The 16,493-nt window shown below is 40.9% G+C and overlaps 1 protein-coding gene across 2 annotated transcripts; it reads right to left on the bottom strand.

Annotated features, from left to right (window-relative positions):
• Positions 1–1,917: 1,917 nt before the first annotated feature.
• On the bottom strand, positions 1,918–16,390 carry LOC119724676 (autophagy-related protein 13-like). 2 transcript variants are annotated; one of them, XM_038195836.1, is made up of 13 exons: positions 16,227–16,390; positions 14,842–14,982; positions 14,567–14,647; positions 13,678–13,797; positions 12,078–12,309; positions 11,662–11,755; positions 10,336–10,449; positions 8,829–8,978; positions 8,360–8,438; positions 7,478–7,576; positions 6,193–6,300; positions 5,400–5,516; positions 1,918–3,763 (listed from the first exon to the last, which is right to left on the bottom strand). In XM_038195836.1, the coding sequence occupies exons 2-13, from the start codon at positions 14,968–14,970 to the stop codon at positions 3,665–3,667; spliced, it is 1,422 nt and encodes a 473-aa protein (XP_038051764.1). In that variant the 5' UTR covers positions 14,971–14,982; positions 16,227–16,390; the 3' UTR covers positions 1,918–3,664. The 2 variants fall into 2 exon arrangements, with proteins under 2 accessions (XP_038051764.1, XP_038051773.1); XM_038195845.1 differs by having other exon boundaries at positions 8,829–8,975; positions 16,227–16,389.
• Positions 16,391–16,493: the final 103 nt, after the last annotated feature.

The following is a 16,493-nucleotide window of genomic DNA, read 5'->3' on the forward strand; positions in this document are numbered from 1 at the left end:
CACAGAGACAATACAAATTTTGACGGCAAAAATGTTAACTTTTATTTACACATTTTGATTTAGTTTTATTCACCTTTTCCATCAATGTCACAATATACACAGACAGTATAAAATCTTTGTGAGCACACAAAATGACAATCAACTCTTCACCTAATCGCTCCTCAAAATACATCACAGAAAAAAACAAAGTTTCAGCATATCTTATTCTGACCGAGTATACTTTCAGTAAAAAAAAAAAAGAAGTCTATAAATTATTTCAACCGAAAATTATCTCAAAGCATAATTGACAATACAATGCGATAAATGTTATTACTCGGTCTAATGTGCAAGAAAAATCACTTTTTGCCCCCGATATTCTGACTTCGACACTAATAGTACAACAAATCAGATGTACTAATACACTAGAAGAACAATGTTAGGGAAAGAATGTTGCATCCTGACGCCAAATATATCATTACAAAAATGTTGGAAAGACATGATTCTGGGACTGAGAAACATTTCCAATTTTGTTAGGAAATACTTGTATACTGGATGCTACATTCTTTCTCAAGTTAGTATTGAATTCTTACTTTAACCATGTTTAGCATTTATGATATAAAAGTCTGCATCAATAAGTTTTGTTGGAACAAGATTTCAGCTGGGAGTGGCCGAGTTTCTAATAATTCTGAAAACATCACCGTGATTTAATGTTCCCCTTTTGGTACATCTTGCATTCCCAGATTTTTTTTTTTCGATGAAACAGTGTGAACAGCAAGAGAACAGATTTACAGGCAGTAGTAAGTGTTACAAGTTTTGACAAACTCCTGCTAACAGTGTGGCAGTGTCACAACAAGGCTGCCCCCAACATACCGACAGTGATAAAGTACAGTTACATTGCAGGTTTCCACTTCACATGGTGCTTGTAAATGTTCATGTCTACATCGTAGGGCTGTGCATCGGACCCGGGTACCCGAGTACCCGACTGCTGATGTCAGGAACCGGTGTCACGGTCTCACTTCTCCGGCGTGCTAGCTTCTCCGTGTCGATTTGGCGGATAACTGAGCACGTTACAGTGTACGTCACGTAAGCACGATTCGTGCCCATGTGTCCGCTATGCTTACTTTTCCTCGAGCTGTATTCCGAGTCTACCAAGCCCATTAATAACACAGTGAGGGACACCTAAGAATGTATTATGTAATACTTCCTGTGGGTCAAGTCATTCCATGTTCATGATGGTCCGTAGCATTCTGATTTGTGTTTCCAGCGTCATGCATGTGTGTGTGTTCATGGAGGAATAATTAAGAACGAACTTCTTGGTCCGTGTTCCGTGCTCGTTCGTGGTCCATTTTGTCTTTATTTTTGCAGCCACGGCCTAAAATAAATTAGTTTGGTTATTGCATGTGTTCTTATTCCTCCATGGTTATTGGGAGTTGTGCGCGTCACGAAAATTCTGGATTGGACTGGTACCCTGTAACCATGCATACAAATATCCTAAGATCTTACCTGCACCAGTACAACCCCGAAGCACTCAGCAGGCTAATACAGTTGACGAAAATGTACACTACTGCGCAATTTTGTGCATGCGTGTTGGAGCCAAATTTCCCTTTCGGAGAAGCTGGCACACCGGAGAAGTGAGACCGTGACACCGGTTCCAGATTATGGGATCGGGTACCCGTAACCAACTTTACAAATTACTTAGTAACATCTCAGACAATGAAAAAGAAAAGGCTTTGAATGCCAGTTTGGAGGAATTTTCAAAGTGAAACCAGGCTACATGGAAAAACAAAACAGATGTCATGTTTATGACGCTCGCGAAAGTTGCAGTTTTCACCATAAAGCTATGAAGTTCACTGCACACATATGAATTGCAGCATTGACGCACCGATATTTATGAACAATCTGAACAGAACTTCCGAGATTTCAATTTCAATTTTTGGGTTTTTTTTCAGTCGGGTACCCATACTACCCGTAAATGCACACCCCTACTACATCTTGTACATTTACCCACCAATAACTTAAACAGATTAACTCCTTCAGGGCATTACTGGACCGAGCCCAGTCTAATGTGGCTTTCTTAGATGTAGGTAGCTCTCCAGCACTTAACTGGTTCGTCACTCAAATTCTGATTGGAGGCAGGTGGATCTGGACAACGACGCACATACATTGGGGATAGCCTGACTGTATGATCATGGAGCTATAAAAAAGGCTCCATGGTATGATCAAGGACAAACCATGCACTGCCGCCGTATGTGCAAACATATTTATAGTGGTTAACTGATTGAGAAGCCATTATCTCAGTAGGGTGCTCATGAATACGAATCCGGGAATCCCAGGTTGGCGAAAGCCACTGGGCTTGGTCCAGTAATGGTTTATAACTTGTTCTTAGAATCTTTCATTCATCACACAATTTTCATATAAATTTTATGAACTCCAACCAGGCAGGCATCCCTGTACATCACAGGGAGGCAACTTATGGTAAAGTGGCCTGCCTATGAACACTACCATCGAGATACTATGGTTGGGTTCGAACCCTTTATCGCCAGACTTGGCAACAAAAACAAAGAGTCTGATTATTAGTGTCAAATGGATAGCAGGCACAAGTGTCTATTCCAATTGTGCAGATGGAATACAGTTATTGTAAAGTTTCTTGCTAAAGGACACTACCACCATGATCTTCCGGTTGAATTCGAACCCACAATCTGCAAAGTGCTCAGTCAGCACCAGATCATTAGTCTAACACATTAATCAGTGTATAGTGAATGGCAGGAACAAGAAGAACACCAACTCACTTCCATTTGTGCAGGTAAGAATTTAGTTATTGTAAACTATCCTGCTTGAGGACACTACCACCATGATCTTCAGGTTGGATTCAAACCCACAATCTGCAAAGTGCTCAGCACCAGATCATTGGTCTAGTACATTAATCAGTGTCCAGTGAACGGCAAGCACTTCCATTTGTGCAAGTAAGAATTTATTATTGTAAACTATCCTGCATAAGGACACTATTGCCATGATCCTCAGATTGGGTTCGAACCTGCAATCTGCAAAGTGCTGACTCGGCACAAACTGAGACCAGTTCATGCTTTACACAAATTCCATTGGGAAGCCAATTTGTTAGGGAAACGGCGAACTTCACAATGAAACTTCAATTGTTGATGTCGTGAAAGTCTACTCATAAGATGGAATTTGTGTTGGGGTGATGTAAATAAAATACTTGTTTTGCCCTTCAACAACGTATTTGTTTAACACTGAATAATCAGTGTTGTCCCGAGTGATTGTGAGAAAAGTTCACAAACTACTCGGATGGGACTTGAACCCACGACCTCCTGCTTACTAGTGCAGACGTCTTACCACTCGACCACCGAGCTTGCCTGGGTCGGCTGGCTGATTCAAATCTGATATAGCAGCGGGTAACGCCACCAAAGTATTAGATTGAATTTGTGTTGTCACTTTGCTTTTGCTATCACGTGATGTATGAATGGCAGGCACAGGTTTCCATTCCTTTTTGTGCAGGAAAGAGGTAACATTGTTTTTAAAATCATCGTATGGACATGAAGACTTTGATTGGATTCGAACCCACATCCTACAGACACGAGTCAGACACACAAATCACTGGAGTACAGCACGGTACTTACAGTCTCAGTATTGAAATAAATAATAGTACTAGACTGAGGACAGGCAGTCGTCAATCACTGTCATCGCTGTCATGCTGAAGCGATTGGACGAAGCTGTCAAACTCTACTTGACTCTCCTCAAACTTGGCAATTTGTGTGGGCAGGATTTCCTGAGGAGAAAATCGTAAAGTAAATTATTCTCCTGCATTACATTTTTTTTAAAGGCATGCAGGACCATTTGCCTTTCATGCATTTTGTTCATTGGTGTTGCCAATAATAACACCACTCAAAATCCAAAGAAGAATGTTCAAAACCTAACCTGTTGAATTTTCAGCTCAGTGGATATTACACTTTTCGAGAAAATAATGAAAAAGCATGCACAACCTTTTGATCATGAAACAGGATTTCGTTTTAATTTCCAAAAATCTGTCCCATTAGAAAAATCACCTCCATTTCTTGATTTCTTCTAAATGACAGCAAGCCAGACGGAATAACTTCACGGGGTGTTTAGTACCAGTATGATTTTTAATCCAAGTAAGCTTTTTGATAATAATTCAGCGGGCTACTTTTCGGATAAATGCAAATGACTCTACATGCATTTAAAAATCATGGTCCTAAAACATATCTCTATCGAAGGTCTAGCCTTATCCACAGGCACTGATAACCTGTACTTTCTTTGAAAACTCATCAGTCAGATTTTGTTTAGCATGTGACCTTAGGTTGACAATAAGCGAGTTGGGTATTCAAACTGCGCATGTGTACATCAAGATTTGCCGATTTTTCTTTCGGGATACAAATTTCATAATACGCGTGCAAAAGCGTTGTGGGGTAACAAGAAAATTGAAGAGATCATCATGTTCGGAAATACAACATTTTGCTAAAAAAGTTTAGACAGCGAAGTGTTTCTCTTGTCTTTTGTGTCAAAAGTTTTGTGTGAACGAGAGTCCCATCTCTTTACGATTGCACGAAAAATTGCACAGAATGCAGATTTGGTTACCACGTCCCCCATAGCCTTGTTTGCGTTTGTCTGCCGGCCGCGTTTATCCCGAAAACAAAATTGTCGAATCTGTGCACCAGACAATTTTGGAATACAAAACTGGCTTATTCTGCGAGCGCATGACACAAATGCAAGCAAACAAGATGTTGTTCAAATCACAACTACTGAAGCTTTCTGGTTGGTACGAATCCCGTTCACGAACACTAGATTGCGCTTTTTTGACTACTTTTGTAAGGTCTAGCGTGAAAGTCAGGGTTCGACCGTAACTTTTTTGTTCACTAGCCAGCCGGGCTACTGAAACAGACTCTTAACTAGCCCGCAGGCATTTTCACTAGCCCGCTTGGTTTTTTAGCTCAAATACAAAGTGCCTATTTTCAGGCTCAATTCTGAGGCAATTTTGTCAGTGTTTTAAATAAACAGATCTAATTTAACCCTTTAAAACAGTTGATAAAATTAGACAAATTGATGAGGTTTGCTTTCTGAATTTAATGATTTATTTCTTCCTAGCCCAATAATTTTTGACTCGCCAGCCGGGCTACTTAAGGAATAGTTTGACTAGCCCGCCGCTGTTTTGACTAGCATTTGGCTAGCGGGCTACCGCTAATTTCGAACCCTGGTGAAGGTACTGGTTTGCGCATGTATGGCACAAATTACAAACGGCTTATTTTATTCTGAGTTTGCAAACAAGTTGCATTTTCATGTGAGCATCAGGCGTCATCAGGCGTCATCAGTGGTCTGCCCCAACTCTCTCTTTATAACCGTTGAGGGCGCACTTGTATTTCTGTCTCATTATATCAACTCCGACTTACCAGTGTTTCTTCTAGGGAGGGCTGATTGTCAAACATGACCAACGGGGGCGCCATTTGGAATTGCCGATAGAAACTCACGACATCGCTATTCCTCTCCGGCTTGGCAAATGCCGGATTCTACGGAGTACATCAAAGGCTAAATATCAATCACTCAACGTAAAAACTCTGGATGTTGCTTATTGACAATAAAGTAAACAAACTCATAAGGGCAATTCCAGCTTTATGAAAGGTGTAATGTCCGTGACAGAGCCAATTAACCATGATATCTAATTAATGATTCAGAGAAATGATCCCAAACTCCTGGTCTGTAATCTCCTTGACCATTGCTAGATGATGGATGTATAAGATTTGAAAAAAACATTTTCAGGTTTATTCACTGAGCTCTTAAAAACTGTCATGGATATTACATAACACTGGAATTGCCCACTGGTAGAGTCCCACTTTAGATCACCCTGTCAACAAATTTCATATATCGTTGTCGTTCATTTACATTTTCAGGTTTATTTACTGAGCTCTTAAAGGCTCTGTCACAGACATTACACATAAATGCTCATAACTAATTTGATTTTGCTATTTAGCAAATTTGCTATGCTAAGATAAACAAGTTTGCTCAGCATGGAGTAAAATAGCTGGTTTCCTGTCAATATTTCATTAGATCTACATTGCTTTTAAACTGGTTCCTCAATTTTTTCCTTAGAGATCAACTGCTGTTAAGCAGAACTGGCCAAAGAATTTGTTTATTATTTATTTATTTATTTTTTTTCCATTTTTTTTTTTGATTTTGTGAACTTACAAATTCCACCATGACAAAGTCTTCAGCGACAGAGTGTTGACTTTGAGTGGACTCCTTGGAATGCTGGGAAGACGATGAGGCTTGACCATCAGGCTGATCGGACAACGTCTGCAACAATCACATCATACTCACTCAAACTCAAACTCAAACTCATTGCTTTTCCAGTGTCTCAAATTACAAAATAGAAGAGGTTTAATGACTTTGCAGGGCATTTTTTTTTTAAAATAAGGAAAAAAAAGTTTTTCAAACCACAAAGAGAAACTGACAAGGAGCATCTAACTATAATTCTAGGAATCTCCGTGTGTCTGTATGTCTGTGTGTCTGTCCGTCTGTCTGTACTTCGATTATCTCCAGAACCGGGCACCGTATGAAGTTGAAAATCGGCGGGTGTATTGCTCGGGACTACAGAATGTGCAGTGTCAAGTTCAAAGTGGTTTGGACGAGCGGTTCTCAAAAAGTGGCAAAAAAAATGGAAAATTTGCCCCATTTTTCCTCTTAAAAGATCAAACATTTGGCCTGTGTACGCATGCGTATGGCGCCACTGAGTTGAGTGACGTCACAATTAACATGTACGTGCGTAGAGTTTGGTAAACAAAAGAGACGCGCATTGTCTCATAGGCCACTGATCTCTACAGTGGATTTGGCCCGTGTTGTGTGTGTGCATAGAGGTGGGGGATCAACAATGGGTACTTGACTGGGGTAAGGGTTATTCCATTATCGACAATGGGTAAGTAAACAATAGCACACTTTTCTTCCTCACGTTTTCCTACTATAATTCAAGGAATCTCTTTGTGTCTGTCCACATGCAAAAAAATGTGCGTTCAACCTGTGAGTGTGCGTTCAACCTGTGAAAACAACACCTTTGAATCGTGTGCGTTGTTTGCATGAGCAGTTCTCAAAACGCTGCAAGCAACCAATACCAGCGGCCAAGCAATTTGCACCTTCCAAACAGGCAAATTTTCAAAGGGCACTGCAATAGTAAATAAAATTAAAAATGCACAAAGAAATTAACTGGAGTGGGGTATGAACCTGCTACCTCTGGATTGCCGTTCCGGTGCGGCATATACAGGCTTACGGCTTCTGACTAGCGCTCCTTGAACAAAGACATTGCCAAAATGGGGACCCGCCAACATAGGGCTGGATAGCTCAGTTGGCGGAGCACAGAAACAGCAATCCGGAGGTCGCAGGTTCAAACCTCGCTCCAGTCAACTTTAAAATTAAACAGTTCAGTTTTGATAATTGGAGACAATTTATAGGTCAAAATGATATGAAGACTTTTCTGTACCTGTTCTGAGGAGCTAGATTTGTCCTTACTGGAGTTATCGAGGGGTGTGTCTTCTAGTAGCAATGATGAGAACGGTATATCACCCGTCAGGATATCACTCTAGTCGGGCAAATAAAAAAAAAAGAGCAAAAAAATCTGTAATGTACTCAAATTAAACGTGTAAAGTTCCTTCATCTGTTTCAGTTTTGCTATTGCTGTTACGAAACAGCAAACTATTTGGGGGAGGATTTTATAAACAATTTGAAGAGTAGCTAACTTTGTAGACCGGATTTCCAGAAAATGTTGGACATTGCAGAAAATGCTTTACAGTTATTGTGGAATATTCTGCGGGAAAAGTTTTATGAAAAGTTTGGTTGGAGTAAACCATTTTTTTTTTCAGGGGAAGGTGCTTTCGATTCTACCATTCCAGAGATAATTGTCTTCTTCATGATTTGAATTGTTTGGGGAGTGTGCCTAGCGGTTAGGGTTCCTGACTCATGATCAGAGGGTCAGGGGTTCGAATCCAGCTGCTGGTCATATGTTGTGTCCTTGGGCAAGCCACTTCACCTCCACTTGCCTCTCTCCACCCAGGAGTATAAATGGGTACCGGCATTACCTGGGGAGTAACCTGCGATGGACTGGCATCCCATCCAGGGGGAATAGAAATATTCTTAGTCATTTCATGCCAAGGAAATCGGAGATAAATGCCGGCCTGATGAGCCACATTGGCTTGTGACAGACTTAAGTAAGATTTGAATTAGCTAGAGTAACCCTAGGCCAAAATAGCTAGCTGTGGCTAGAAAAATTACACACATGCCTATGGTAGCCGCTGCAGCCACTTCCCATAGACCCATGTGTTATATCCAGCCACAGCCAAGTAATTGGGATGCGGCTATGTCTTACCGGATCGGCTTGATGCTTGGGTGATGCAAAGGCACCAAGCTTCCCTGAGAGAAGATCAGATCCCAGACCTGGACTGCCACTGCAGGATAAACAAAGAACAGATTCCCCAGCACTTTATGAAAACAAAGTTCCCTGAGCATTCCCCGAGTATTTCCAAAATTCCATGAGTAATATTTTCATTTTAACGAGGTTGCTGGGAAGTCAAGAGGTGGTGTAGCACAGCCAATTGTTATCGTCCAGAGAGGTGTGTTATATTCACACTGCATAAACACTAAAAAAATCCAGCATAGCCAGTCAGTCAATGGACACAACTTGGACGCATGGCACGAGACGCACATATGCCAAACTGGCAAAACCTTTCTCTTCCGGGTCACTGTCAAATTCCCCGAGTTTTCCCTGATTTTTCCTTGAATGTTTAAAATTGAGTTTCTTTGATTTATTTTTACTGTAATAATTTCCTTATTCTTACCCTCTTGGTTTTTCTTCTGCGACCTTTGACCTGCCTGGGGGCAAGGTTGTAAATTCCGTCTGTAAGATGCAAGGTTCTGGCGGTGAGGTAGAGAAGGAGGTTGCGCAGAGATCGCTAGAGCCATCCATTGTTGAGGAGTCGTCCAGTCTGCTGGACAAAGTCAAGAAAGGAAACGATTATAAGACAAACAAGGCACAGGTCTACTAAGGTAGGAGAAAAGGGTTATTTCAGTGGGTTTTTTTTTTTAAAGATCTTTTTTAGCCAGTTCTTTTAGGAGGACGTGTTAACACGATCTGGCTGTTTTTATACACAGGCATGGCTGATGGGTTAAGACGTCAAGATTGCCTCGACTCGCCTCCGGGTGACATCTAAACACGCTAATCCCTCGTGCCTTTTGTACACACACACAAAGTCACCCAGACTTGTTTCACATACCTAGTGTGGACTTTCCTTTCTTTTCGTGTAGTTAAGGAACACCAGTGGAAAAACTCATTTTTCTCAAACTGTGAAAACTCTTACAACCCAATTTTTTTTCAATGATTCCCTTTAGTGTTTCTCTTCATTCTGCTACAGATAAACCTAACCCAAAAATGCCTCTAAACCTGTTTTCCAGAAATGGGGAAACACTGTGTGGACGTGGGCAAGTCCACACTTCGTCGCTGCTACCTACATTATGTGGACGTCTTTTGTTCGGAAGTCCACACTGCGTATGTAAGACAAGCTCTGTGAAGTCTGTGGAGGCAGACCGTGTGTTGATCTTGAATTGGCCATTGTGCGCGGCCTATTGTTGTACAATTTACGCTCCAGTGCACACCCCAGAGTATTGAAATATGAGGTTTCAGCAAAATAATATTGTACAACTTGCGAATCAGTGTTTGTGGCGTTTGGCTGTATATCAAAAGTTGGCTGGAAAATTGGCCTTTTGCGAAAATCGAAATTTTTGGCAAAAATAATACCAGCGCAAAGTGGTTAAATATCAAAAAAGTTATTCTTTTGGTCCTAATCCACATGCATTTTTGCTAGGATCCTTTCTGACCCAGCCTCAATTAAAAACTTCACAACAAACCAATGATACATCCTGCACAAGCATGCCAAACAAGTTGATTTATATATTTATTAATTTTTGTCGAGGAAATATAAGATCAGTTTGGACAGGAAAACAACACTTTCTATTAATTTTTTGCATATTCGCCCTGAACAAGGCTAAAAGCCAGTCACGGTACAGGGCTACATGAGATGTAAAATGAAGAGTAGGTACTCAGGAAAACTGAAGGTAGAAATTAACATTCCTCTTGAAAACAGGACGGATAATACGTTGGAGGGAAACAAGCACCAGGCAAGGAATTCCAAAGAGATGCAGCACGTGGGGAAAAGCTATTGGAATATCCTTTTGTTCTACATCTACATGTAGGTATAGCAGCAGTATATGGATGAGAACTGGCAGAAAGCTGAGTTTCTCTCTCAAACACTTTGATTGGAGGAACCAGGTTGGATAGTCTCATCTTACCCCGGAGAGTGGCCTGGGGCGTTCATTGCTGCTGGACTTTTATGCTTAGGACTTGAGCTGCTGTAGTAATCATCTCGCACCGAGACTGGGCTGACACTGCTGCTCTGTAGTTGACTGCAAAAACAGACAAAGAAAACATGCAAATGATAAATGTGGAGCACTGTAGCCTTGTGGTCTGGAGCATTGAACTCATGATCTTGTGGATAAATCTGCAGGTTGTGGGTTCGAGTCCAGCCTGGGGTCATGGTGCGTGTGCCCTTGAGCAAGGCACTTTGTCACTCATTGCTTCTCCCCACCCAGGAGTAAAATGGGTACCTGTGAGGGCAGAGATGGTTATTGTGGTATTTGGAATGTTTCATTGGCCCAGTGAGCAGGGGTAATAATATTGCACTGTGCCATGATAACCCATTTGGTTGACATATGTACGCTATATAAATTCATGTTATTATTTCTACCGGTATAACAATAACTCCCTAGGTCTTTTTGCTAGGATGTAGCCTCAATCCTGCAAAATCCTCCAATTGGCCTCATGGAAAAATAGCATATAGCCTCAATCCTGCCAATTCCTCCATTATTTCTTGACTATGGTCCATGGAGGGGTGACCACTGCCTAAATCCTGCAAAATCCTGCAGCAGTGACTGCCAATATGTTGGGGCTTGGCCAGTGACATCCTGGAGCAGTACAGAGGATTTCAAGCATAATCCAGGACTATGTGTATGCATGGCTGAGCAAAAACAACACAAGGTCCGGCCCAAGACCTTGACAAAGTGCATCCTACAAAATCAGTAATGCACTTTTGCCATGTAACCTCAATCCTCCAAATTCCTCCACTTTGGCCAAGAGGATTTTGAAGGATTCAGGGTGGTTAGGATTAACATATATATTGCCTGAAGACAGTGTTGTATTCAAGAATTCCAGCTGTGGATTAATTTTGAAATCGATATCATTTCAACATGAACGAAAGAAATTCAGGTCATAATATGAAATATATTAAGCACTACTTTAGGCAAATTTGTTAGAAATAGTTTCGGCAATTTGCTTAACTTATGATATAGAAATCTTTGACATAAAGAACTGTTGTGGGATAAGATTTGAAGGTTTACATAGTAAAGAGAGCAATAAGTGTAGGTTTACGATTGCACCATGTAACCAATCTCATTCATGAGTTTGTGAAGTTGTAAAAAGAATTGGGGAAACTCAAAATTTCGGACATTCTCCTGATGACAGGCAGTGCAAATTGTCCAAAGTGTTGAGTTTCAGGGATTCTTTTCAGAAACTCGTAAACTCACAAAAGATTCTTATGATTGTTGTGATCGTTTACTTACTGGACAGATAATGTGAGCTTTGTCCTGTATGCTACAGACAGGACAACTGAACCGATAGGAGTGGCTACAGAGCCAACATTCAAGGAATGGAAGTCTGTGAAAGAGAAAACAAATATTTTAAGTAAATAAGAGGTTTTTAAAAAATTAAACTAACACACAACATTAACAGACCTCAACCCATCAAATCCCAACGGAATGTTTTGTTGGGACCTGTCAGGATGGGTACAGTACCCCTAAACTGACAGTCTTTCACATTGGGTTGGCACACCTCCAGAATCAAAGTCAGAAATAAGTGTGTGCAGTTTCCCATATGGTGTTGGAATTTGCCATGATGGGTATGGTTCCTAGTGGTGACATTTTATACACGATTAAGATTAAGATTGATTAAGATTGATTATAAAGGTATATAATCTTACTTTCACCGAGAAGGGAAAGTTTCATCTCGCCGTAGTACATACGAGACATAACCCGGTAGTCTGCTCCTAACTGGTGCCGTGCAATGCGATACGCTGGGGTGACCCTGGAGATACATATTAATGACTTGAGTAGGAGACCAAGGCGATTGTAGACGGCGTAGTGGATCTTGGCGTTGGGATCGATGTTCTCGCTTAGAACTAGACTCCAACATTCCAACACCATTCTGTCACCCTGGATAATTAGAAGAGTGATCATTATTTTTCTTTTGTTAATTTAAACTGGGAACTATTTTCATATTCTTATCTGTAAAATGTGAACAACAAAAATTGGGGGGGGGGGGGCTAATCCTCTTTACTTGCAGCAGAAGTTGAATAGCAAAGGACCCAGCTGCAACATGGTCGAGCCGAAGGCATGTAAAGCTGCCTTAGGCAGTGGCCATATGACCCATGTGTGACAACAGAGCACAGCCAGAGATCAAAAGCGTTGATTTTTGCAGAGGGAGGAAAACCGAAGAACCCAGAGAAAACCCTGGTGGCACAGGTGAGAATCAACGCACAACTCTACTCACACATGACCCGAGCCGGGAATCGAACCCGGGCCACATCCGTGAGGGGCAAGCCACCCATGCCACCCAAACTCCACTCCTAACTATTTGGTCCTCAATGCAGAGAAGTAATTGCAGTAAAGTGTCTTGCCAATGGACATCAGATAATAACCCCCTACATGTACATTGTTTCAAACCCACTTGCACAATCCTATGACCATAACCAGTTCGCATTGGATGACATGTTAACACGCAGTGGCTGTTTTTATACACAGGCACAGCTGACGGATTAAAACATCAAGCATGCCTCGACTGGCCTCTGGATACTTTCCCCCATTTGTTTTGTACACACACAAAGTCTGAGAAGTCTGTGGAGGCGGACCATGTTTTGAACTTGAACAAGGCCGCTGTGCACGGCCTGTTGTGTTACAATTTACACTTCATGGGCAAACCCTGTCTTATTTTACACAAGCATGGCTGACGGGTTAAAACGTCAAGCGTGCCACGACTCACCTCCGGATACTTTCCCCTATTTGTTTTGTACACAAACACAAAAGTCTGTTATGGTACAATTTACACCCCGTGGGCACACCCCGGAGTGTTGAAAAATATGAGGTTGCGATAAGAAATATTGTACAAATACTGTTGAAATGACTCTTGCGAATCAGTATTTGTGGCATTTGGCTGTATATCAAAAGTTGGCTGCTAATTTTGCCTTTTTAAGAAAATCAAAATTTTCGGCACTAATTCTCCTGGTGCAAACTGGTTAAGAAAAGCCAAACACCACATCTTCTCATTTTCACTTTGTTACTAAAGGGCACATTTTCCAGCATAATGAAAGGAAGTGCAATGTCTGAGACAGAGCCAATCAGCATTGAAATGTAATTAATGATTCAGAGAAATGATCCCAAACTCCTAGTCTGTAATCTCCTTGACCATTACTAGATGATGGATGTATAAGATTTGAAAAACACATTCCAAACTTCGCAATGGAGATTACATAACACTGGAATTGCCATAAAAATAGTACAATGAAAGAAAGTGATTGGTCTTACCTCACTGGTTTCCAAGGAAACCTCCACATTTAAGGGGGAGCCCACCCTAGGTAGCTCCTGGGCCAGGAGTTTCTTGACATTACTTTTGGTGGTCGGATTGTCATAAATAGCTAGATTGAACTGTGTGCAAAAATCGAAGAGAGAAAAATTCATTAACCTATACTCTCCAGGTAATTTTGCTAGGATGCAACCTCAACCTTGCAAAATCCTCCAACTGCATGCATTAAAAAATTGCATACAGCCTCAATCCTGTTTTAAAAAATAAGGATAGAGGGATGTTTAAGTTTGCAGAATTCAGTTAAGAGCATGAGTGTTGAAACCTAAAACGTCCAGTTAGGCATCTCGGGTGAAATCCACCGTGATTTTTTTCAAGCGTACTAAACTTGTTTAAAGATTATGACGTCAAAGTCCTAGGCCTGCATGTTCGGCTGTCCATCCTAACCCTAACCCTAACCCTAACCCTCTATTATTTCTTGAATGTGGTCCTTGGAGGGGTGACCACTGCCTCAATCCTGCAAAGTCCTCCAGCAGTCATTGTCACTATGTTGAGGCAGAGCCAGTGACATCCTGGAGCAGTGCGGAGGATTTCAAGTATAATCTAGGCCTAAATTGATACCCGGCTGAGCATACACAAAACAAGGTCCGGCCCAAGACCTTGACACAGTGCATCTTCCAAAATAAGCCACACCTTTTTGCCATATAGCCTCAATCCTGCAAAAGCCTCTATTAATCCTCGATTTTGCAAAGAGGATTATGGAGGATTTGGGAAGGTTAGGGTTAATTGATTATTGTTCACTGGGGACATATTAGGAATCTTGAATTTGAAGAATGGGGGGAGGGGGAGGAGGGGGGGGGGGGAGCAATATCGAGGTATCTATTAACTACTTACCCAGTCCGTACCATCAGATTTGGCTTTGGATGCAGAATCAATTTTTTCGCCGGAACGTGATTGTACAATAACCTGCACGGACTGTAGAAACGATAAACAATAGATGATTACATGAATTGAACAGTAACAAAATGACGATGATGAAGACTTGAAAGAATAGAACAAAACAATTTTGTAATATCCAACGACAAAAAGACGAAACCTGTCCAACACAACCTTTGCATTAGATTTTGTGGGATTTATCATCTAGTTTATGGGAATTGGATTTTATTCACCTTAAATGCCATAAACTTGATGAATTTGTTGAGATCTCGGAGTTCCCTGTCATTCAAGTTACTGCTACTGGCTGAGACGGGGCTGATGCGTAATGGACTCGGCTCTTCGACTGATCCCTTGGCCATCATGATTCATAGTAACTGCAATGACAAACAGATAGAAAAAAAACAGACAAACAAACAGACAGAAAGACAGACAAATAGATAGAAAGATGGACAAACAGATAGAGAGAGGGACAAATTAATTTAAAGATGCAACGTGATATTGATTCATTCAAATTATTGATTCAGTCTCCTCAAATTATACACAGTTGGGATCACTGGCTCCGCTCCCACCACAGCCCGTCTTTCCAGTGCTGCTGCTTTCAGTTCGTTGGTGTCACACCCAGACCATTCACGGATGTCGTCCACCCAGTGCATCTTTGGCCGGCCCACGGAGCGACGACATCCCTCTGGCATCCCATCCACAACAGCTGCTGCCATGCCGCCCTGCCAAACCACATGGCCCAACCACGCTGCTTTTTGTTCAATCACAGTGCTGAAGCACTATTATATTGATTGCTGACTTGAAACTCTAACAATGTATGCTACGCTTTCTGCCATTCAAAATCTACATTTCCGATTGGCTAAATGCTTCATTTGTTTTTTATAGACAGATCCAAAAAGATACCATATTTCTAAGTACATGTATGTAATTACATGTATATCAAATAATAAAAATACTAATATTAATATTTACTGCACAAATCAGATGACAGTTTAAAGACCTATATACATATATGCAATTTTGTAGCACCATGCAATTTTGTCGTAATGACTTTGTCGTGCGGCAATATCTTAGACGCTGGTGGTGCGTTTTTTTTAGTCGAGGTGAAAATACGTGTGCATCCAAATCACTTCGAATTTGATTGAAAAATTGTGAAATATTTGTACAACTTTGTCGCATAAACATAAACACACTCATTGATTTGTACGTCTTTATAAAAATGTGCGACATTGCTGCGAGACAAAGTCACGTAGGCCTATGTGTTTTTAGGCCAACATTTTTCAATAAAATACAAATCAAACAAAAAAGTTGGTAACAAAAAAAAGAGGAAGGCCTAAACCATGTAGGCTAAGCATTTGACATGATTGAGAGAAATTCCTTTACTGTGAACAAATATTCAGATGGCACATTGTAAGCTGATTACAAATAAATGAGTCATAAAAAAATGCGTTGCAGTCTGCGTACCATGTGATGAACAATGATGAATCATTTGAACGAATTCCATTTTAAATGCGAGTACACATCCGATTTACTTTACAATCAAATCAGTGACAATACGATTTGGAATATCCTACATTTTCTTCCGACAAATATGCCAAGGCATCATTTTCTTACATACCTCAGGTACAACCAATAGGAAACTATGTCATCTTATGTCACACTGACGCAAAAATCTATCGTTTTTCAACTCCTGTTCTTGAGAATGTCGCAAAATAAAGTCCGAAGTTTGTTCACTGTGTGCCAGATGTAATGTTATGATTTTGTAAATGACGTCACAATTTAGTCTGTCAACAATTCACGCAGCTTTCAAGTTTTGTGTATAAATTGCGTGAAAATGAATGCAGCAAATGCGAGTCCGGGACTAGATCACTTTGTCAGCGTAAAG

This window comes from Patiria miniata, unplaced genomic scaffold (genome assembly GCF_015706575.1).
Source record: "Patiria miniata isolate m_02_andy unplaced genomic scaffold, ASM1570657v1 HiC_scaffold_1, whole genome shotgun sequence".
NCBI lineage: Eukaryota > Metazoa > Echinodermata > Asteroidea > Valvatida > Asterinidae > Patiria > Patiria miniata.

Coding starts and splice junctions, on each gene's coding strand:
- LOC119724676 (XM_038195836.1), bottom strand. CDS start 14,970: ATGATGGCCAAGGGATCAGTCGAAGAGCCGAGTCCATTACGCATCAGC. Junction 10,450..11,661: donor AAGCTCACATTATCTGTCCA/GTAAGTAAACGA, acceptor CTGTTTTTGCAG/TCAACTACAGAGCAGCAGTG. Junction 5,517..6,192: donor ACTTTGTCATGGTGGAATTT/GTAAGTTCACAA, acceptor TGTACTCCGTAG/AATCCGGCATTTGCCAAGCC.